General features: G+C 46.9%; 2 protein-coding genes across 2 annotated transcripts in view; one reads left to right on the top strand and one right to left on the bottom strand.

The window, feature by feature from the left end:
* The window catches only part of DNAJC17 (DnaJ heat shock protein family (Hsp40) member C17), a 37,563-nt gene that overhangs the window by 1,387 nt on the left and 13,445 nt on the right, over nt 1–22,731 (bottom strand). The window contains exons 2-10 of the mRNA XM_016220423.2: nt 9,023–9,092; nt 8,671–8,729; nt 8,363–8,450; nt 6,867–6,952; nt 6,523–6,619; nt 5,919–5,962; nt 5,408–5,482; nt 4,798–4,878; nt 4,177–4,287 (exon numbers count right to left, since the gene is read on the bottom strand). Coding sequence (XP_016075909.1) covers nt 4,177–4,287; nt 4,798–4,878; nt 5,408–5,482; nt 5,919–5,962; nt 6,523–6,619; nt 6,867–6,952; nt 8,363–8,450; nt 8,671–8,729; nt 9,023–9,092 — 711 coding nt within the window. The remainder of the gene's footprint in view (nt 1–4,176; nt 4,288–4,797; nt 4,879–5,407; nt 5,483–5,918; nt 5,963–6,522; nt 6,620–6,866; nt 6,953–8,362; nt 8,451–8,670; nt 8,730–9,022; nt 9,093–22,731) is intronic.
* C1H15orf62 (chromosome 1 C15orf62 homolog) lies at nt 899–1,778 on the top strand. Its single transcript, XM_087822259.1, has one exon. The coding sequence runs from the start codon at nt 1,251–1,253 to the stop codon at nt 1,776–1,778; it is 528 nt and encodes a 175-aa protein (XP_087678385.1). The 5' UTR covers nt 899–1,250.

Genomic DNA, 22,731 nt, shown 5'->3' with positions numbered 1-22,731 from the left:
AGCGCTGCTGACAATTCAGTGGTCCAGCCCCCTCCACAGTGGAGGGACCTCAAGTGAGGCCCAGGCAGCTCATGGGGAAGGAGTGGAGCAAAGGGTAGGAGGCAGTGGGACCCTGCCCCTCAGCTGCTCTCTCCTGCCCTGAGGCCATCTGGTAAATCAATGAAGGATGAGGAAACAGCAGCTAGACTGGGTGTCAAGCCAAGGGGAGGGCAATTCTCCCCTCCCCGAGGTAATACTGCTCTGTTTAGAAAACTCGAGTCACCCTCGCATGCCCTGAGCCTGGCCCTGGAAGGAGCCAGCCCTTTATTGGCATGGGGCTGCTCCCTGTTAACACACCCTCTGCCTCCTTCCCCCCATACCTGTGGGCTCTGCTAATGAGGGCCTGTCACCAGGCCCCAGGGATGAGTCACACACACTAGCAACAGGTCTCTTCCTTCCCCAACAATCGTTCCACACGCCTGCCTTTCAGTTACCTGCCACCTCCCTGGGCTCCTCTCTCCCAGACACTGGGAACTGGGGAGCCACGCCTGCTGCTAGGGCCTGGTGGTGGGGAAAAAGGAGACAGTGTGGTGAGGGCTGCGTCCACAAAGCAGGGCTGCCCCCAGACCAGTCCTGAGAGGAATCTTCAGCTCCCCAGTGGCTGTGGGGTGTTGGCCATGGCTGCCCCAACTCCTGCATGCGGATGCTGCAATTACCTCAGAGCATGAAACCGGGCTTCCCACCTGACTGAGTCAGCTGAGAACAACAACACACCTCCATGCCACACACCAGCACAACCAGCAGGGCACCGATCAGAGTCAGGAGCCACTAAAGACAGAGGCAGGGGCCACGACAGAGGGTAAGCTGGGGCCCTGAGGAGCTGGGGCAGGGGAAGGAGCAGAGGCCCCTCCTGCCTGCCTGAGAAGATCCATCTCTGACCCCCCTGGAGCTGCTCTCCTCCGGCTCCAGTAAGTGCTGCTTCTTCCTCTTGGGGTTTTTTCCACTGCCCTATCAAGTAACCAGGCCACTCCTGTCCCTCTGGGAAACTCCCAGCAGCAGGAACTCACAGCACTGTGCTCTCCCCTTCCTGTGACTTCGTCTCACCATCCAGGTGCTGGCCCGAGGACTGTGCTGAGCAGAAAGCTGGAGGCCTCTGCTGGAAGCCCACATGGTCTGTCTCCCAGTTCTTGTCATTCACTGCTCTGGCAAGGACCAAATGATCTCTAGCCACTCTTGAACTGGACTTCTAAGGTCTACTGGCTCCCTGGGCCATGGAGACCTGGCGGAAAGGCTCCTTCCGCAATGCCTCCTTCTTCAAGCGGCTGAGCCTGGGGCGGCCGCGGGGACTCCGGCGAAAGGGCAGTGTGCTGAGCCAGGCCAGCATGGCTGGTGGGGACCATGAGGAGTACAGCAACAGAGAGGTCGTCCGGGAGCTTCGAGGGAGGCCGGATGGTCGGCGCCTGCCACTGTGGGGGGACGAGCAGCCCCGGGCCACCCTCCTGGCCCCACCCAAGCCCCCGCGCCTCTACCGAGAGAGCTCCAGCTGCCCCAACATCCTGGAGCCCTCGCCTGCCTACGCCGCTGCCTACTCAGCCGTGCTGCCCTCGTCGCTCTCCCTGGCAGGCGCCCTCCACGAATACTCCGAGGAGGACCTTGTGGACACTTCCCCCTTCCAGAAGACACCTACTCTGGACCCTAACGATCCCTTCTCTTCCTTCAAAGTGGACTTGGGGATGTCGCTCCTTGAGGAAGTCCTACAGATGCTGAGGGAGCAGTTTCCCAGTGATCCCAGCTTCTGAATGGGGCGAGGGTGGGCAGAGGTGTGGTGACTGGAAGAGCCGAAGGCCTGGGAACCCAGAAGGTAGAGTCATGGATTAAGAAAAAGGTGTGGGTAGGAATCCAGGGCCCTGCCGGCCCTCTGGGTCCTCAACAGTCCTCCAGGCCACCCCAGAGCGGGAGGGACATGCGTAGAGGCAAGATGGAAATGTTGTGAGGGGCACTAGCTGACAAATACCCTGAAGGCAGCGTCTAGGCTGGGAAAGGGAGGCCATGCCTGCAACTCCAGGGACCAGGCAGAGGCCAGCAGAGGGGGTAGATGGCACAAGGGGTGAGTCAGGGAGTGAAGGACACACAGACTGGACATATCAGATGGGTAGTACCCTGCCCAGCCCCCTCTGAAGCTACCGTCAACAGACAGAGGTTACAGGACAAGTCTAGGCAAAAGTGGGCCAAATAAGACTTAAAGGAACAGTGGGGACACCTGAGGGAGAAGGATGAGACAGGCTTGACTCTGTCTAATATAGCAGCCACTAGCTACATGTGACTGTTTACATTTAAATAATTGAAACTAAGTAAAATTAAAAATTTAGTTCCTCAGCTGCACTAGCTGCATTTCAAATGCGCAACAGCCAACATGACTAGCGGCTACCACACTGGACAGTGGAGGGTGAACATCAACATCACTGGAAAAAGTCCTACTGGGTAGTGCCTGGACCTACCAGTGGCACAGTGGGGGAAGGGAGAAGCACAGTGGCCTGCAAAGGAAGGGAGGGGCTGGCAGAGTAGGAGGAGTGAGGCACGCAGAGATAAAAAGCGTAATTTAGGAAAAAGGCCACACAAATCATTAGCAGAAGAGGGGGCATGAGACTCAAGCTGCCAATGCAGCTGCCTGGAGCAGTCCCTGGTGCCTGAGGAAGGTGGGTCCAGGGACTGCCAGCTGAAGGCACAGACACAGCTTGTAAAGGGCTGCTTGAGGAGTTTCCAGAATTACTACTGATGAGAGCCCTTGGGAAATGCAGCCAGAACAGTGGCAGATTTCCCTCCATCCTGCCCCTGATGAGAGCATAGGAGGAAGGGACCAGGGATGGACACGAGACTCATGGCTGTTGTCATGAAGAGGCACAGCTGGTGTCCAGAATCCTCCACCAGGACTGGGAGCTCTGCCCTGCCAAACCCCCACCCAGGGGTGCCTGCCGCCCGGGCCGAGCTCACTGGGTCATGGCCACACACTGTGCTGCTTACTGCCCCACACTGTGGTTTGGCCAGAAGACTTGAAACCAGAGCTCAGGTTGGCTGGGCCACGTGGTTCTGAGATTCCAGGCATGAAGAGTGAGAGAGGGAAGCTGTGGCACACACTGCTTCCACAACCTGAACCTGTGGCCTCTGTCCCCGCTTCTGTGTGGATATGCCCAGAGGAGAGGCTCCCAACTGGATGCAGGAGATAATAAAGTTCTATATAACAGCCTATGGAATGTCATCTGGGGCTATGAAATGCTGGGACTTAATGGTGAGGGAATGAGCTCTCTAAAGAAGGGTCTTGAGTTGGGCTCAGACGAGTCCCTTTTCTTCCTCTGTCCAGGGTCTGGGACACTCCCAGAGAGCTTCCTGTTCTCACAGCCCGGTGAGGGGCAAATAGGAAAGCAGGGGTGGAGCGGCTGAGGGCAAAGACCTTGCTGACCCACCAAGGGGTATTTTCCCCCAGAGGGGCTGGTGAAACATCAGTCTGAGGCTCCCATACAGAACTGCAGGCCATTCCAGAGAAGGGGGAGCTCTTGGCCTAAAAGCTGTCCCACCAAAGTGAGGGCAGCTGTGACTAGGGCCACAGCGTGCACGAACGCCTTCATGGAGCTGTCAGGATGAACAGCTAGTGTGGAGAAGGCACCAGCTGAGGTCTGTGCTTCATCATGAGTTGGGCACCCAGGCAGCAGGTGCCCGGTGTCAGCCAGTAGCTAGTGTTATTTCTAAGGAGGAGATATTGCCTCTTGACAGTAGGTCCTGTCTGGGGCAGCCAGACACACCTGAAAAATAAGTTGGGGATGAAGTGGAAGAAGCTGCCCTCGTTCTCTCCCCCTTCCCTGCAGCACTGGGTTGTCTTAGTGCCAAATGCTTCACACCAACCAGGCAGCCTGCGGGCCAGGAAAACCCCTTTAGATAATGATGAAGGTCTCCAACAGGAGACCAGGATGTGGAGGGAATATAAGGTCTAAGAATTCTGTGTAGGGTGGGGCCCGCTGGCACTTAGAGAGGAAAAGGGGTCAGCACAAAACCACAGTCCCCTTGCTCTGGTTTGCGGACCTGCCAATTTCACTCCATCGGGATGACCTGGATTTCCGAGGAAAGAGCCCTGAGAAGAGCCCGAACAAGAAAAGGTTCCTCAAACCCTGAGCATGCCCACCTGTGAGAGGGCTGGCTCCTTACCTGTGACAGTCCTGGGCGGTCAGGGCCATCCTTCCCCTGGGGACATCCCTCCAACCAGGAAATCTTCAGAGGGTTATCGACCAGGCCCACTTCATTTTGGACAGCCAGTTCCTACCAAACACAGCCTCCAGTTAGTCCCATCACTCTGAGAATCAGCTAGGAGTGGCTCTCTCTACCCCCTGAAAATACCAGAACCAGCAAGCTCACCCTCCAAGCAAAGCTGAGCAACCTTCCATGACGGAGTGCTGAAGCTTTGATCCTCCTCATGGGCAAGTGGGGGTATAAGCCTCTGACTGGGTGGTTGGAGAAGGGGAAAGGCAGGGTGGGGCCCCAACCTAGAGACATGCCAGCTCCCACAGAAGAGTGGAGGTTGTGGAGCCAGGCAGCAGGAAATGCAGTTGGTCTGTGCTCTCCTTTATCCCAGAGCATTCTCTAGCCCATCTCTTCATTCACTGAGCCTGTACTCCCGGAGTCAGGGACCTATGGGGAACCTTGGCTCTGAGCTGGCCCAGATATCCCAAGAGTGTGGATACCTAACCTCAGGGTATCCACAGAATTGAGTTCCTACCCTGGAATGGCAGGGGTGGCAGTAGCTCCCCCAAAGGCTCACGCAGCACTCACCGCAGCCTTGACAGTTGCAAACTCCACCACGGCAGTGCCTGCCTTCTTACTGGAAAGCACCAGGTTGAGCACCTCTCCATACTGTGAAGACAAGGAAGGCCCAGCTCATGCCAGAGACAAGCCTGGGCTGCCCCAAGGCCCACTGGGGCATGTTCAGTTGGGGGATAACTTCTTGTTGCTGGGTTCCCAGAGAGGGGAGAACAGAGGTAGGAAGGAAAGGATTTTTTCCAGGAATGCAGGAGAGAAAGGAGAGTTGGGCAAAGGACTGGGACTTGGACTGGCAGAGTCGCAAAGCTGCTGCAATGACTAAAGATGGTAAAGGGGATAAGGTCTTCATGCCAGATGCCCACCTCCTCTCCCCCCACACACTCAGCCAACCCCTCTGCTTCTAAGGATGGCGAGGGCATACCTGGGCAGTGAGGGTGAGACAGACTGGAAGGGACACAGGGCAACACAAGAGAGAGGAGGACTGTGGCCTGGGAAGAAGCTAAGCTGTCCTACGATCCATGAACAGAGAAAAAGGCAGGGAGCAGTGGTGAGGGAGGTTTAGGCACAGAGATCCGGGGGTTGGACTGAGTCGATGGGAAAGAGGGAAGTCAGCAGGGCAGACCTTTTGAAAAAGCTGTAGGAGGACATCTCTGGAGTAGCCGCCTTTTGACCCATCCTCCTTGCACTTCCATCTTAGCTGAAAAGACAGCAGCAGGCATCACCACTGAAGACCAACCTTCGCCTGAACGGCACCAGACCCTACACCTGAGCTTTACAGTCTGAACAGACACCCTCTACTAGTAATCTAGAGAGAACCCCCCAAAATGTGTCCCCCTTGAAGATGGACAAGAAGGGAGGCCTGCTCACCGCAGCCATGCTCTCAGCCCTGTGAGATGCTCTTTTTGAGGGCCTCTCGGGAGTGCTGCCTGTCAGTCGGGGCTAAGAGCAGCCTTCCATGGCAAGCTCTGAGAGGCTACCCGGTTCCCGGGCAGTGGGAGGATGGAGGGACTGGGCAGTGGTGCTGGATCCCAGAGATCCAGTGTCCCCACCATAGCCCCTTTAGCCACAGAAAGTATCTGATCTTGCTGAGAGGAGGTGGTGTGAGGTGACCCATGGATCCCCACAGGGCTCACCTTTAGCTTGGGAGTTCCTTTGCCTTCGGGATTTTCTGCCTTTCCTAGAAAATTTGGGGAAATTAGCAAGATAGAGTATGACAGAGAGAGAAGTTCTCCCAAAGGAGATACAGCCCAGGCCCAGAAGGACCTAGAAAATGTCACTTCTGACCAAGGGCAACAGCTGCCCCTGCTCAGGAGCCTAGTGAGGAGGGTAGAGGCAATTCCACCCCACCCCCAGAAGCTGCTACCCCAGGGGCCATCTGCCCAGCTGCCTGCTGAAGGCCATGGTGAGCACTCTGCCAACACAGGGCTGTGAACACCTTCTGGGGGCAGAGTGAAGAGGTACAGACCACACAGTTCTACTAAAACAAAGTATCCCAGAGCCTTTCTCCTGGTGACCTGCTCCAAAATAGAGCCAGCCCTACTTAGGACTAAGACATATCAGGCTAGGAGACCGAGGACAGAGAGAAAAGCAAATAGGCCCCAGAGAGCTGGTAGGAAGGGACAGGTGGCATGTGTCTGAGTGGGGTGCCCCCTGGATTCCAGCAGGTAGAAATCTCCACAGCGACTCCACAGAGAGCTGCCTCAGAGTGGGAGGCGGGTGGAGGTGATGAACTCTCACCTCTCAACCTCTGTTCTCGTTCCTGGCGTATCTGCTCCTGGATCAGCCTCTGCTGTTTCTCCAGCTGCCGGGAACCCTCTTCTCGAAGGCGTTCGATCTGCAGAGCGGGGGGTTGGGAGGTGACAATTCTGTGCAGATCCAATTCCAGGTTGGCTCCCTTTGTAAAGGTCCCTGGGAGGTTCCACCTGTAAGCTAGGGCTCAGCAACCTGCGGGTGGGACAGATTACCCAGATCCCACAGAAGAAGGTGGGAAAGGCATGACCTCTCCAGCCACCATAGCCACCACAGTGCACCCTCCCCCACCTCCTGGAGGTGGCCTCAGGCCCTCATGCCCAGATACTCACCTCCTGCTCTAGTGTCCTGGTGCTCCGGCTCTCCTCCTCCTCCTCACTGCCCTGGGCCTGAGCCTGCCGCTCCCGGGCCTCTAGGTCTAGGCACAAGGGTTGAATGACCCAATGGCTGGTCTAAGCAGTTTCTACATGGCCTCAGCACCCCCAGCTCTGGCTGCTTCCCCAGCCTCACACAGAATGAAACTGTATGGTGACTCTGCCTCTTCCTCCATGCCCATGTGCTCCCAAATTAATTTTCATTGAGAAAAAGTCACAGCACAGTACAGGGTCCAGCTGAGTGGCCAGGGTCTGGAAAAGTTAAATCAGCTCAAATTGACCAAGCTGGCTGTCTGATCAGTGAACAGGGTGTGGCTGGGTGCTTATGTCAGCAACCCAGGGCCATGTGTCAGGGATGCCAGTGGGTGGAGCTGTTGGCCTCTGTTCCTGTGGTTTCGCACCACAGCCTGACCTGTGATCTGGCCCTGGCTTTGATGAGTTTCCCACCACTGAGCTCAGGTTGTCACTGTCTCCTTCACCTCCTCTCAACTCACATTAACCAAGCTTCACTGCGAACCTGACTATCGTGGATCCTATGGGTATGGCAGATTCTGTGTGAGGACATCACCCCAGGTCATGGAGCCTTTCCCACCTTCCAAGGGAAACTTGCTTGTGGCCCTGTTCCAGGCCAGTTGCTGTGACAAACCCCTCTCTCAGGCTTAGAACTCAATGCTTTCTTTTCTGTGCACTTTATTTACCTACAATCTCCAGGGTTTTTTGTTTGTTTTTGATAGAGATGGATGCACTGGGATGGCATATGTACATACTAAATATATGGGTATCAAACAGACAAGAAGGTGGGGAGAACATCGAGTGAAGAACATCTGGGCCAATCTTATTGATGAAACTGATTTATAGTCATAGTTACACCATGTGATAAATTTACTAAAAATCACTGGACTGTACACTTGAAATGGGTGGCTATTATAATACAAAAAAATATAGCTCAATAAAGCTGTTAAAAAAAAAAAAAGAACGCCTGGACTTCAATGGATCCTTCTGAGGAGACTTTGCAGAGCGAAAGCTCTGTGCAGAAATGATGACTGAAAGGATGAGTAACAAGGCCCCGGATGGAATGGTGAACAAGAACATGGGTCTACTCGCACCGGGTGAATTTAAATCACGGCTCCAGAAATTCTCATCCTTGTGGTGCGTTAGCTTCTTTGTCTACAAAAAATGGACTTAGTAATACCCACCTCCTTTAAGCACTGTGATAATTAAAAGAGACAATAAAGCATTTGTTACAGTGCTTAGCTAATAGTAAATCTAGTCATTGTTATTTTTTCTGAGAGTGTCCTTTAGGATCCACCCCTAAGAACAGGGTTCTTCCCAGAGCTGCGCCAAGAGGCTTTGAGTTGCTGGAACTGAATGAAGCTCCAGGAAGAAAGGTAAGGTTGCTGCATGAAAACGGCCCAGGGAAACGGCACGCCACACAGCACCATGATGCCACCTACCAAGCTTCACTTTCTTCCTTCTCTCATCTAGTTTCTGGGTCCGCTCTGCTGCCTGCTTCTTGGCTTTCCTGACCTTGTCATACGCGGCCTGGCAGGAGAAAGGAACAACAGGAAGCAGTCAGCCAGAGAACAAGGATAGGGCCCAGCCAGCTTCCTCGTCCTGCTGCCTAGCCCCAGAGCCATTGGGAGGGTCTCTAGGCAGGGACAGCAAGGACTGTGCTACCCAACAGAGTACAGAAGACCGAGGCTAACGTGCCACAATGGTCTTTAACCATGGGGACAATTCAGATAGAGAAGCATGTGCTTACCCTGGCTGCAGCGTCTGTCAGTACCTCCAAGGCCTGAGAAAGCTGGTGGAAGAGTTCAGCTGAACACAAAGATCAAAAAACAGAGAAGAGAAAAATCAAATTAGCCTTGGTGATGGTGTGCTCCCTCAAAAGAGCACCTCAAAGAAGCCATGGGCTGGCAGAAAAGCTGACATCAGCAGATGATAGACCAGCAAGGAAAGGTGAGTATATCAGCGACTGACCTGACACCCCCAACACGAGAAGCCGGGCTGTGTGCACCAGCATTCCACAGCACTCCCATGGGAGCACAGGTGGGAACACACTGTGCCCAGGTGGCCTGGCCTCCTTCCCCCCACACCTAGAAGAGTCTCACCTGCTCTGGGATTATCTGGATTTTTGTCTGGGTGGCAGGAGAGGGCCTTCTGCCTATATGCCTTCTTCACCTGGAAGAGTCAGAAGACATGATCATTCACTCTCTCACCCAGGAAAAACAGGAAAACTTTGCTAAAGTGATAAGGGAAATCCAGAAAGTGCTCCCCATCCCTAAAAGAGAGGCCGCTGGCTCCCACACTGAAAGTCACCTCACAGCCACCAAGGAGACTTGCAGTGCAGGACGTAAAGGCTGTGGAGGGAGCCCACGATCACCTGGAGCAGAGGGGCTGGGCCTACTTTCTGCCCAGCACCTGATCTCACCACCATGTCAAAGGGCTCCTGGCAGGGGTAGGTTCTCTATAGGCACCTGGAAACAGGCACTCTCACACACCCTTGATGGGCATGTGAACTGAGGCAACCTTTCTGAAGGAAACTTTTGCTATCAAAATTTAACATATACCTTCCCTTTGACTCACATTCCTAGGAATTCAGAATTGTAGAAGTATGCCAACAGAAATGCACAAGGATGCCCACTGCACCACTATTTATATTAGGCCCCAACGGGAACTAACCAAAATCTCCATCAACAGAGAGATCCATTTAAAACATTATGATAGATGGAAGCCTGTATGTGCTGACTAGAAAGATCTTCAAGTCCTCATCCCAAGGGGGCAAAAAACAGCCCTGGCCGGGTGGCTCAGTTACTTGGAGCGTCATCCAGTGCAGGTTTGATTCCCAGTCAGGGCACATACAGAGGCTGCGAGTTTGATATCCGGTCAGCGTGCATACAGGAGGCAACCGATCAATGTTTCTCTCTCACATCGATGTTTCTCCCTCTCTCTCTCCCTTCCTCTCTCTCTCTGAAAATCAATGAGAACATATCCTTGGGTGAGGATTTTTTTAAAAAAGATTCTGTAACTATATGTGGTGCCGAATGTTAACTAGACTTACTGTGGTGATCATTTCATGATATATACAAATATCTAATCATTGTGTTGTATGCCTGAAACTAATACAATGTTATATGTCAATTGTTCCTCAATTTAAAAAAAAGAAAGAAGGATCTTCAAGATATAGTGTATTTAGGGGGGAAGGCTTAGAACAGTTATATAATATGATCACTTTGGGGTGTAAAATAAACAAAAAAATGAAATAAAAATAGAGATACTCTGGCATGGGCATAGCTTCTGTTTTCTTTTTTCCTCAAAGCAATCAGAAGAACCATAAGAGTGACAAAGATGGAGGGGTAGGAAACATTTACATCTCATTTTATGCCATTCTGTAGTTCAAATTTTCAAACCTTACACAAGTCTTATCTTACTATCATTTTTTTATTGTCAACATAGATTATCTTGGTGGGGAGGTTATTGTTCATTTTTAGTTTTTATCTTTGCATATCTCTGATTTAAAAAGAAAAAAGTAATATTTCTTATATTAGTAATACCTACTCGGCTGTTTTAAGGGAAGGCAGAGCACAAAATTCCAGAATCTGCCCTCACTTCTGCCTGCATACCCTACCAGCTGCTCAAACCAGAGAAGGAGCCTCTCGACCTAGAAATTCCACATCTCAGAGAGAACCAATAAATACTTCTATCCAAAGTGTGCTGATTATGTACCTTCAGAGGCAAGTTGCCAGAGGCCCCAGGGGAGAGCCTGTAGGCAGGTGCTTCATTCCACTCCCACATCTGTAGCCAAGAAAGGGCAGCGGCTGCCTAGACCTGTGGGCTGTGCTGCCACCTGCTGGGCCACCACCAGCACCACACCTTCACCTGCCAGTGTAACCAGACCCATCTGGCTCTCAGAAACCACTCCCAGGACAGGTCTTGAGCAGCAAAGGTGTAGACATGCCTCCTTGCGCTCCCACCTTCCCAATCGTCCACCTATGCTTACTTGGCCCACTCGTTCAACTCGCTACCCCAAAAGAGGTCTTCACCATTCAACAACAACAGCATCTTGCTCTGTTTTCGCTACCAAAAAAAAAAAGTAATTCTAAGGGAATGGGCCCAGGCCAGGTAGCTCAGTTGGTTAGAGTGTCATCCGATATGCAAAGGTTTCATGTTCAATACCCCAGAATCAATCAATGAATGCATAAATAAGTGGAACAACAAATCGATATTTCTCTTTCTCTCTCTCCCTTCCTCTCCCTCTCTCTAAAATCAATTTTAAAAAAAAAGAAGATAATGGCTCTGGCCACTGTGGCTCAGTTGGTTGAGAATCATACCATACACCAAATGATAAAGGAATGGGAGGTGCTAGTTTTATATATAGTCTTACATTTGAAATGTCATCTTTATTCTTTAGCCCCCTTGTCTTTTCTCCCTTTCTCTCTTTTAAAAAAATTTTTTTAAAATTTATTTTTAGGAAGAGGAAAAGAGAGGGAGAGAAAGAAACATCAGTGAGAGAGTAAAACATCCATTGGCTGCTTCCTGCACGTCCCCTAGCGGGGACTGAGTCTGCAACCCAGGCCTATGGCCTGACTGGGAACTAAACTAGCAACCGTTGGTGCCTGGGCCGATGCCCAACCAACCGAGCCACATGGGCCATGGTTCCCTTTCTCTCTCTTTTGCCTCCTCCATTGTGCCCCCGGCTTCATTTCCTTTTTATTTTAAATTGAGCTTTATTATATATTCTTTAGATTTTAGGGTACTTCATTTGTTTTTTTCAGTAAGTGACACAATACCAAAAATGTATAAAGAGAAAGCTAAAAAGCTGATGTTCTTTCCCCATTTCCCCAGCCCTCTCTTTAAGACTCCAATGTTAACTGGATCGTGGGTATCCTTCTAAACCTTCTTCCTTGATCATTCCAACTAATACAAGCATAATGCACATATAGGAGCCTTTGAGTTTTGTTCTGCCTATCTCCCCCCACCTCTCTCTCTGATCCCATTCCCACCCTCTCCCTGAGCTGCGTGAGAGGAAAAGGCAGGGAGAAGGAGGTGTCTATTGCCTTACTTGCAACACTGCCCTCAGAATGAACTTCCTTAGAACCAGGTTTAGCTGGTCTGCGCTACTAATGTTGGGGAATTTTGTGGAAGATGGCTTCCTTTGTATCATGGGGCTCTTTTAAAGTGTTATATGTTCTTTTTTGTAAATCTAAGAGGGACAGTAGAAAGGAGAGAGGGACAATAAGGACCAGTAAGAAAGCAAGATAAAAGAGCCATGAGGCCTGGCCCGCATGACTCAGCAGTTGAACACTGACCTTTGATCCAGGAGATCAAGGTTCAATTCCTGGTCAGGGTACATGCCCAGGTTGCGGGTTTGATCTCCAGTAGTGGTCATGCAGGAGACAGCCGATCAATGACTCTCTCATCATTGACGTTTCTATCTCTCTCCCTCTCCCTTCCTCTCTCTGAAATCAATAAAGACATATTTAAAAAAACAAAAACAAATAAAAACAGAACTAAATTCTCCAATCAAAAGACATAGAGTGGTTGAATGGATTAAAAAAACAAGACCCATCTATATGCTGCCTACAAGAGACTTATTTCAGATGTAAGGACACACAGACTGAAAGTGAAAGGATGAAAAAAGATATTCCAAGCAAATGGAAACCAAAAGAAATCTGGGGTAGCTATACTAATATCAGACAAAACAGACTTTAAGATGAAGACTATGAGACAAAAAAGATTGTAATACAATGAAAAAGGAATAACTCCATCAAGAGGATATAACATTTGTAAATATTTATGTACCTGACATGGGAGCACCTAAATATATAAAGTCACTATTAACAGACCTAAAGGAAAAAATAGACAGCAATACAATAATAGTAGAGGACTTTAATACCCTACTTTCATCAATGGATGGATCATCCAGACAGAAAATCAGTAAGGAAACATTGGCTTTAAACAACATGTTAGATCAGATGGACTTAACAGACATATATACAACATTTTACCCAAAGCAACAAAATACACGTTCTTCTAAAGCACAGGATAAATCATATGTTAGACCACAAAAGAATCCTTAATAAATTTAAGAAAACTGAAATCATATCAAGCATCTTTTCCAACCACAATGGTATGAAACTAGGTATCAATTACAAGAAGAACATGAAAATTCACAAATATGTGAAGATTAAACAACATACTGCTGAACAACCAATGGGTCAAAGCAGAAATCAGAGAGAATTAAAAAAATACCTTGAGGAAAATGAAAATAGTAGAAACACAACATACCAAAACTTATGGGATACAGCTAAAGCAGTTATAAGAGGGAGGTTTACAGCAATAAATTCCTATATTAAGAAACAAGAATGTTCAATGACATAGAAGCATGGATCAGACTGATGAATCTCAGAGGGATGGAGGAGGGCAGGTGGGTGGAGGGGGAGAGAGTAACCAAAGAATTTATATGCATATATGCACAGCCCAAGGACACGGACAATAGTGTGGAGAGGGACTGGGGAGGCGGGTGGGACAGGGTGGAATGGGTCATTGGCGAGAAAAAGGGACATCTGTAATATTTTAAACAAAAATAATGGAGAGGAAAAAAAAGAATGATCTCAAATAAACAATTTAACTTTACACCTCAAGGAACTAGAAAAAACAAATGAAGCCCAAAGTTAGTAGAAGTAAGGAAAGAATACAGATTAAAGCAAAAATAAATGAAGTAAAGACAAAAAGGCAATAGAAAAAAATCAATGAAACTAAAAGCTGGTTTTCGGAAAAGGTAAACAAAATAGACAAATCTTTTGCTAGATTCACCAAGAAAAAAAGAGAGAGGAGTCAAATAAATAAAATCAGAAATAAAAGAAGAGATGCTACAACTGATGTCTGTTGACTTCAACAATACATTAAAAGGCTCAAACACCATGATCAAATGGGATTTATTCCAGGGATGCAAGGGTGGTTCAACATCTGCAAATCAATGTGATACACCACATTAAGAAAATAAAGAATAAAAATCATATGATCATCTCAATAGATGCAGAAAAGCATTTGACAAAATTCAACATCCATTTATGATAAAAACTCTCAACAAAGTGGATATAGGCAGAATGTACCTCAACATAATAAAGGCCATATACGACAAGCCCACAGCTAACACATGTAATGCTGAAAAGTGAAAGCTTTTCCTCTAAGATCATGAACAAGAAAAGGATGCTCACTCTCACCACTTTTTTTTTTAGGCTTTGTTACTTTTTTTACCGAATTTATTGGGGTTACATTGGTTAATAAAATTATGTAGGTTTCAGGTGTACAATTCTATAATACATTATCTGTATACTGTATTGTGTGTTCACCACTCCAAGTCATTTCTCTTCTCTCCATCACCATTTATCCCCCCTTTACCCTCTCCTGCCTCCCTCCCTCTCAGTTTTATTCAACATAGTATTGGAAGTTCCAGCCAGAGCAATTAGGCAAAAAAAGAAAAGAAATAGAAGGCATACAAATCAGAAAGAAATAAATCTGTCACTACTTGCAGATGACATATATATATATATATATATATATATATATATATATATATATAAAACCCTAACAACTCCACCAAAACACTATCAGAACTAATAGATGAACTCTAAAGTTGAAGGTACAAAATCACTATCAAAAAACAGTTGCATTTCTATACACTAATAATAAACTATCAGAAAGAGAAATTAAGAAAACAATCCCATTCACAACTACATCAACAAAAATAAAATACTTGCCCAGCCAGCATGTGGTTGTCAAACTATAACCCAGGAGGTCGAGGTTCGATTCTGGTCAGGGCACATGCCCGGGTGCGAGCTCCATCCCCAGTGAGGGGCGTGCAGAAGGCAGCCCATCAATGACTCTCTCTCATCACTGATGTTACTATCTCTCCCTCTCTCTTCCTCTCTCTGAATCAATAAAAATTTATTTTTAAAAAAAAAAGAATAAAATACTCAAGAATAAATTTAAACAATAAAGATAATTTTTTTTAAAAAAAAGAATAGCCCTAGCTGGTTTTGCTCAGTGGTTAGAGCATCGGCCCGAGGACTGAAGGGTCCCAGGTTCAATTCCAGTCAAGGGCAGGTAGCATGGCTGTGGGCTTGATCCCTGGCCCAGGTCAGGGCACGTGCAGGAAGCAACCAATTGATGTGTCTCTCTCACATCAATGTTTCTTTCCCTCTCTCTCTCTCTCTCCCCCCCTCCCTCTTCCAATCTCTCTAAAAGAGCAATGGGAAAAATATCCTCAGGTGAGGATAAAATTTTTAAAAATAAAATAAATTTAAGCAAGAAGGTAAAAGACCTGTATACTAAAAACTATAAGACACTGATAAAAGAAATTGAATAAAACACAGATAAATGGAAAGATATTACATTCTCATGGATTGGAAGAATTAATATTGTTAAAATGTCTATACACCAGAAGCAATCTACAGATTCAATGCAACCCGTCAAAATGTCAATGGCATTTTTCACAGAAACACAACATGCAATCCTAAATTTTTTTTTCCAATCCTCAACTAAGGATACTTTTTCCACTGGTTTTCAGAAAGAGTGGAAGGAGGGAGGAAGGGGGGAGGGAGAGGGAGAGGGGGAGGGGGAGAGGGAGAGGGGGAGAGAGAGACAGAGACAGAGACAGAGACAGAGACAGAGACATAGATGTGAGAGAGAGCCATTGATTGGTTGCCTCCCGCAAGCGCCCTGACTAGTGCCATGGGTCAAGCCTGCAACCGAGGTAGGTGCCCTTGGCTAGAATGGAACCTGGGACTCTTCAGTCCTCCGGTTGAAACTCTAACCTCTGAGAAAAACTGGCTAGGGCAGCAGTCCTAAAATTTGTATGAAACCACAAAAGGCTCCAACAGCCAAAGCAATCTTGAGAAACAGCAAAACTGGAGGCATCACACTTCCTGATTCAAACTATATTACAGAGCTGAAATAATCAAAACAGTAAAAGTTTACAGGCACACAGATCAATGGAACAGAAAAGAGAGTCCAGAAATAGACCCACAAATTCATGGTCTATTAATTTATGACAAAAGAGCCAAAAATATACATAGGGAAAGGACAGTATCTTTGATAGTGTTGGGAAAACTGGACAGCCATATACAAAAGAATGAACTCTTACACCAAACACACAAATGAACTCAAAATGGGTTAAAGACTTGAACATAGGACCAGAAACCATAAATTCCTAGAAGAAAACAGGTGGTAAGCTCCTTGACATTAGTCTTGGTGATAATTTATTGGATTTGACACTAAAAGCAAAGGACAAAAGCAAAAATAAACAAGTGGGACTACAGCAAACTAAAAAGCTTCTGCACAGCAAAGGAAACCACTAACAAAATGAAATCAGCCTACAGTATGAAAGAAAATATTTGCAAATCATATATCTGATAAAGGTTAATATTAAAAATACATAAAGAACGCATACAATTCAATAACAAAATAAACCAAACAACCTAATTAGAAAATGGGCAGAGAATCTGAAGAGATATTTTTCCAAAGAAGACATATAGATGGCTAATAGATACAAGAAAAGGTGCTCAACATCACTAAATAACAGGGAAATGTCAATCAAAACCACCAAAATGAGATATCGCTTAACACCTCTTAGAATGGCTGCTATCAAAAAGACAAGAAATAATAACAAGTGTTGGCAAGGATATGGAACCCTTGTACACTGCTGGTGGGAATATAAATTGGTGCATCCACTATGGAAAACAATATGGAGCTCCCTCAAAAAGTTAGAAATAGAACTACCATACGATCCAGCAATTCTACCTCTGGGTGTATATCTGAAAAAAATGAAAATGCTAACTCAAAAAGATATCTGCACCCCCATGTTCACTGCAGCATTATTTACAATAGCCAAAACATAGGAGGATGAAAGGATAAAGAAAATGTGCTATATACATACAATGGAATATTATTCAGTCATAAAAAGGATTAAAGTCTTGCCATATGAGACAACATAAATGGAGAGTGAGGGCATTATGCTAAGTGAAATAAGTCAGACAGAAAAGGACAGATACATATGATCTCACATATATGTGGAATCTAAAAAAAAAACAAAACAGAATAAAACAAAAACAACTGGAATTCATAGATACACAAGCAGACTGGTGGCTGTCAGAGGCGGTGGATTGGGGGTGGGCAAAATAGGTGAAGGGGATCAAAAGGTACAAACCTTTAGTTATAAAATAAATAAGTCCCAGGGGTATAATGTACAGCACAGTGACTAGAGTTAAAAATACTATACTGTACATTTGAAAGTTGCTAAGAAAGTAGATCTTAAAAGTTCTCATCACAAGAAGAAAAACTTGTAACTATGTTAGTGATGGATGTTAATGACTTGTGGTGGTGATCATTTTGTGGTATATACATATATCAAATCATGTTGTACACCTGAAACTAATATAATAGTATATGTCAATTACGTCTCAATGAAAAAACACCATAAGAATGTTTAGCTCTTTCTACTGTTCCAAGCTAGGAGGCAACATGGTTCACTGAAAGAAAGAAGGTTCTGGAGTCTAACAGATAGATGTATATTCAAATTTTGAATCTTCCATATACAACTAGCATGACCTAGGGCAAACTACTGAATCTCACTCAGCCTTAGGTTCTTCAACTACAAAGTGAGGAAAGTATCCTCTACCCATAGGACTGTTGTGAGGGTTAAATAATCCATGTGAAGTACCTGACAAAAAACTAGGCACTCAATATAAGTTCCAAAACTCTTGCTTATCCACTCCTGGGAGGGAGTAAATTGAAACCCCAGCCCAGAATGTTGCCAACCTGACAGTAATTCCAAGGATGGATTGTGGGTCCACAGTGGGCCCAGGTCAGCCCAATTTTAATTCCTGAGGCAGACAAGGCTGTTTTCAAGTCTGCTGGAGGGCAGTTCTAAAATTCAATCCTTGCCCAGCCGGCATGGCTCAGCTGTTGAGCATCAACCTATGATCCAGGAGATCGAGGTTCGATTCCTGGTCAGGGCACATGCCAAGGTTGTGGGCTCCATCCCCAGTTGGGGGCGTGTAAGAGACAGCCGATCAACGGCTCTCTCATCATTGATGTTTCTCTCTCTCTCCCTCTCCCTTCCTCTCTCTGAAATCAATAAAGATATATTTTTTTAAAAATAAAATAAAATAAAATAAATTCAATCCTTGGTTAGCCTCCACGGGCTCTGAAATACTCTCATTCAAAGGGTAGAAGGAATGGGTAGGTAGCCTGAGATCTTTCAGAGAGACAGTGACCCAAAACTCAGCTGGCCTAAGTATGCTGGTCAAGTGTGTCTGTCCTGATTAACTAGTTATTACTATCTTTAGCTGCTAAGCCTGCTCTAGGTGGGGCCCATTCCTGGGTTTTAGCCGGGAAGGCCAGTTTTGACTTTGAACCAGTTTGGCTTGGAGTTTGGTGTTTTGTGTTACAAACTGGATTCCCAGCTTTGCCCAGCCCTCCTGGAGTGACTGCTGCCTGAAGAATTTCTCATCATGTAAACACAACTCTCCTACAGCAGGTCTTTGAAAAAGCTTCCAGTGTCAATATTGTTTATTATGAAATAAGCCTACCTTATGAGCAGCTCAAGAAGCTAGATTCAGGGCAAAAGGATGCAACAATATTTTTCTTAATTCTGATAAAGTTGGGAAGAGGAACTTTCAGAAGAACAAAGAAATAGAGGGAGCCGATGTGGAATGATGTAGGATAAAGATAGGGCTGCTTATTCCAGGCATTGAGATTTAGCGGCTTGTCTATGAAACTGAGTTTGCAGGTGCTGGGATCGCTTAGGCAGGGTAGAAGCAGCCACAGGAAGTTGCCAAAAGAAGGCTATTGCATTGTCTTAACACTTGCCGTTTCCTTCTTTACCTCTAGGTTTCCCCTAAATCCTCGAGTCTTCTTAACACATGGAAACATTTATTTGCATTTCCTGAGACTTCACAGAGAGGAGCTCCGTGACAGCTGAGACTTCCCACCCAACGCCTCCTGCCCAGTCCAAGGTTTTTCAGAGGACCAGGCTGTCTCCAAGGCCCAGTCCCAGAACGACAAAGATCTCAGATGAATATAAGCTCTATGAGGACTTAAACTCCAGTTTGCAGAAGTGTGGTCTTTCTCCTGCTGTCTTTCTAAAATGTTACTGCCTACTCCTCTCCCCTTCTCCGTCCTAGAACATAATTGAGTTTAATCTCTCTTCCATGTAGCAGGATCATCATCCAGAACATAAACTACTGAACTGTACAGCAAATTCAGATGCTACTGAGGACAAAGTCAGGCTTTTCCTATGCTTAGGTGGTGATGATCTTAAATTCTACTCTTTTTGTAGTTTTTCTATCTCTTCCCTAGTCAGCCTCTACTAGACTGTGCCAAGATGCCAGCACTTCCCAGGAATCTGCAGTTTCTTTTCTGGTATGGTCGGGAAAAACATATAACTTGGTTATAATTGTACCTCAAATGAGAGCATAAAGGTATAAGAAATTATGGGGGTTCCCCTTATAAATAAAGGGAATACACTTTAGGGGGCAAGGAGTTTTGCTTATCCCCAGGGCCCAGAATTGTGCACTGAACAGCACCTGGCACTTAGCTGGCACACAATAAATACCTATTGAATGAAAGGGGCAAACATTCATTAGTTCTCAACCAAAACACAATCAGAAAGCCTCAACTATGTCAATTAGTTCAGGCCCACTGAGGAGTAGAAGGAAGTAGGTGCTGTCCCGACCCTAGGAGACCTTACCACTATTTCACAATTTCCCCTTCTACCTAACACCTCCTCTTGAGAAATCAAGTCTGGAAAAGGGAAGAAATCACTATAGCAGACCGCCAGGAGAACCACAGTAGGAACTAAATGTCATCTCCCCAGAGCTCACATCATAAAGAATGAGTCAAAAATTAACAGCCACCCAGCCCTTCCTGGAGTCTTCATAACTGGTTCCACCACTTGCAGCAACCTGAGCCCAGAGCAGGAGAGGGGATGGGGAGCTGGGTCTCCTGTCATCGCCAATGGGCTTTGCACAAGGCACAGAGCAAGGCCTGTGACAATCCACCAGCCTCCAGTTTCACCTCTTGAGGGGAATGAACTCCTGATTTACTCAAAAAGGCAAGGCACTAAGGGGTCCAATAAACATAAAAACAGTCATAATTAACTTAAAAGAAAGGTGTCCTACAGAGAAGAGATCACTATTTTTTAAAAGGCTACAGTCCTTTCTTATAATGAAACTTGGAGCCAGGTAAATAAGTGGTACAAGTAGGCCCAGTTTTCAAAGGCCAGACTCATAAATGGGACTCAGATATAGAGGCTCATAAATAGGACGCAGATGTGGAGGACACACAGGGAGGCCGCTCATTGTGACCACAGGTATTGAATGAACAAACCACCTCAGTGAGTCAGCTAGAAAAGCTAGGTTCCAGGAATGGGAACAATCAGTAATCACTGCCCAGCAGTAATTTCTCCTGAAGCCTGGGGGAGGCAGACATTTCCCCAGGAACACTAGAGGTTATGTGACTGCCTGATGTCACAGGCAGGAAGTAAACCACAGAGCTCTGGACACTTATCTAGAAGTCCACTCTCCTAAAAGATTGATTACTTTCATTCCTTACAGCTTGTGGCCCACACTGCGACAGCACTACAGAGAAATTTCTAAATGCCTGGTCACTACAGAAACTATGGACTGCTCCTAAACCTCAGTGCAAGCAGGGTGCCAGCCAACCCCCAGATGAGCACCCTCAGCTCAACACTCCCAAAATGTGGGCCTGCTGGTGGTACCATGATGATTCTGGGGGAACCTGGACCTCACACCAACATCTCTCTCAGGCTGCTAACCATGCCCATGGTCCAGACTCAGGGTAGTGACCTGTGCAGCCTGGACCAACTGGGACAACGTACAAGGCCTGGCTCACTTCTCCCCAAATGTGGCACCTATGTATCCTTTGGGAACTAGATCCTCAGCCCATCTCTGAGGTCACTCTTCAGCTCCTCCCATTCTCCCGGGCTCTTATCTCTGGGTTTCCCCTTCCTTTAGCCCTCTCAGCACTCCCTCCTGGGCTTCAACCCCTGCCCTGCCCTCCTTCTCAGCTCACTTTCCCAACTCAGCAATTCACCTGGAGGCCAGTCTACCGCCATCCTCTTTCTCCTCCCCTCTTCTCCCTCTTCTCCCTCCTCCTCAGATGCCCCCTTCTCTCAGGTCCTGCCTCCACCCTGCCACCCTCACTCTAAGAGAATCTCTATATCAGGCTCAGACTCCAAAATCCTTGCCCATCTTCTTATCTCAGGTTGGAGATTCTCACTCCCCAGGGTCTGTCAGATACCTTGGGTCTGGCTGTCCCTCACCTCTCCCCACTGCCTGCTGTCACCCTCAACTCCTGGAAACCTGGGTCCCCAGCCCCAAAGCCACTTTCTGCCCATTCTCTGCCCTCTCCCAGGGTGTACAACTCCTTCTCTCTGGGCCCTGGTACTTCCTACATCTCATTCATTTCTTTTTTCCCTTCATGCACTGGTTTCCTTTATAAACAAATTTATATTAGTAAAAAGAAGTGAGCCGACTTAAAGAAAAACAATATTAACTAAATAACAGTACTCAGAAACAGCAAAAATAGGGAAGCGGCTATGCAAATGGAGAATATTTTGAATACTGCCTCAGTTGAAGTGGAAACTCTGCTGCAGTAGTTTTAACACAAATTTTCACACACTGCTTCAAACTTTCCACACCAGCTCAATACCTGTTGGGTTCAGCCAGGTTGGGCAGCTTTACTCAGTCAAAGCTCTATTTGTGTCACAGTTGGAGTCCCGAGATTCTCTGGGGCCCAAAGACCTGTCTCTTATTGCTTTAACTGCTCCTGAAGTATGGGTCATGTAAAAAGCCCTGAGAGAGTAGAAAATTCAGGTTTGGACAGGTGCTCTGCATTTACTAGCCACCCTATGCTCTGCAAATCAATTTAATTCTTCATCTTCTCATCTATAAATAGGAGCTAATGTCCTTGCCTACCTCACATGCTAGTTTTGAAGATCACATCAAATGAAATAATTTATGTGAAAGCAATTTGGTGTCTTATAAATGTGAAGTATTATCTTGAAGAGCTTATAAACACAAATGAATCATTACATTTGATTTAACAGGCAACCAAATAACTTCAAAAACCCAGAGCTGTCTGGCCGGGCGGGGCTCAGCGGTTGAGCATCGACCTAGGATTCAGGAGATCACAGTTCAATTCCCAGTCAGGGCACATCCCTGGGTTGCAGCTTGATCCCCAGTCGGGGGCCTGCAGGAGGCAGCCAATCAATAACTCTCATTATTGATGCTTCAACTCTCTTTCCCTCTCCCTTCCTTTCTCTGAAATCAGTAAAGATATATTTTTTAAAAACACACCAAAAAACCCAGAGCTTCAGCCAGACAACCAAATCTAGGAGTGAGGTAACCATGAGAGAGATATTGAGAAGACTTAGAGGCCTGGCCCCTGGTCCTGCCCAGTGCTGGTCAGGCCCTTGGTGAACAAATGACCATCATCAAGTGAAACCAGGCTCGGTGCCCAGCTTCAAGGGCTTAGTGCCTGGCCTGGTAAGAGGCTCCCGTTGACAGTGAACCAAGTCAGTTATACCTCAAATGCAGAAATGGCCCCTAGATGTCCATAGAATCAAGTCCAACCACCCTAGGGCCTAGAAGTCCAAAGACACCACATTTTTCAGATTCATCTCCTGCAACATCCTTAATGAATCCTAAGCAATGCCCCATTCCTTGTTATGCCAAGAGCTTTTACTTCTACATCTTCATGCTCAAGCTGCTCCTTCAAACCTGTGTCTATCCTC

Source organism: Miniopterus natalensis, chromosome 1 (genome assembly GCF_054644295.1).
Source record: "Miniopterus natalensis isolate mMinNat1 chromosome 1, mMinNat1.hap1, whole genome shotgun sequence".
Classification (NCBI taxonomy): domain Eukaryota; kingdom Metazoa; phylum Chordata; class Mammalia; order Chiroptera; family Miniopteridae; genus Miniopterus; species Miniopterus natalensis.
This window is presented reverse-complemented; position numbering and strand designations above follow the sequence as displayed.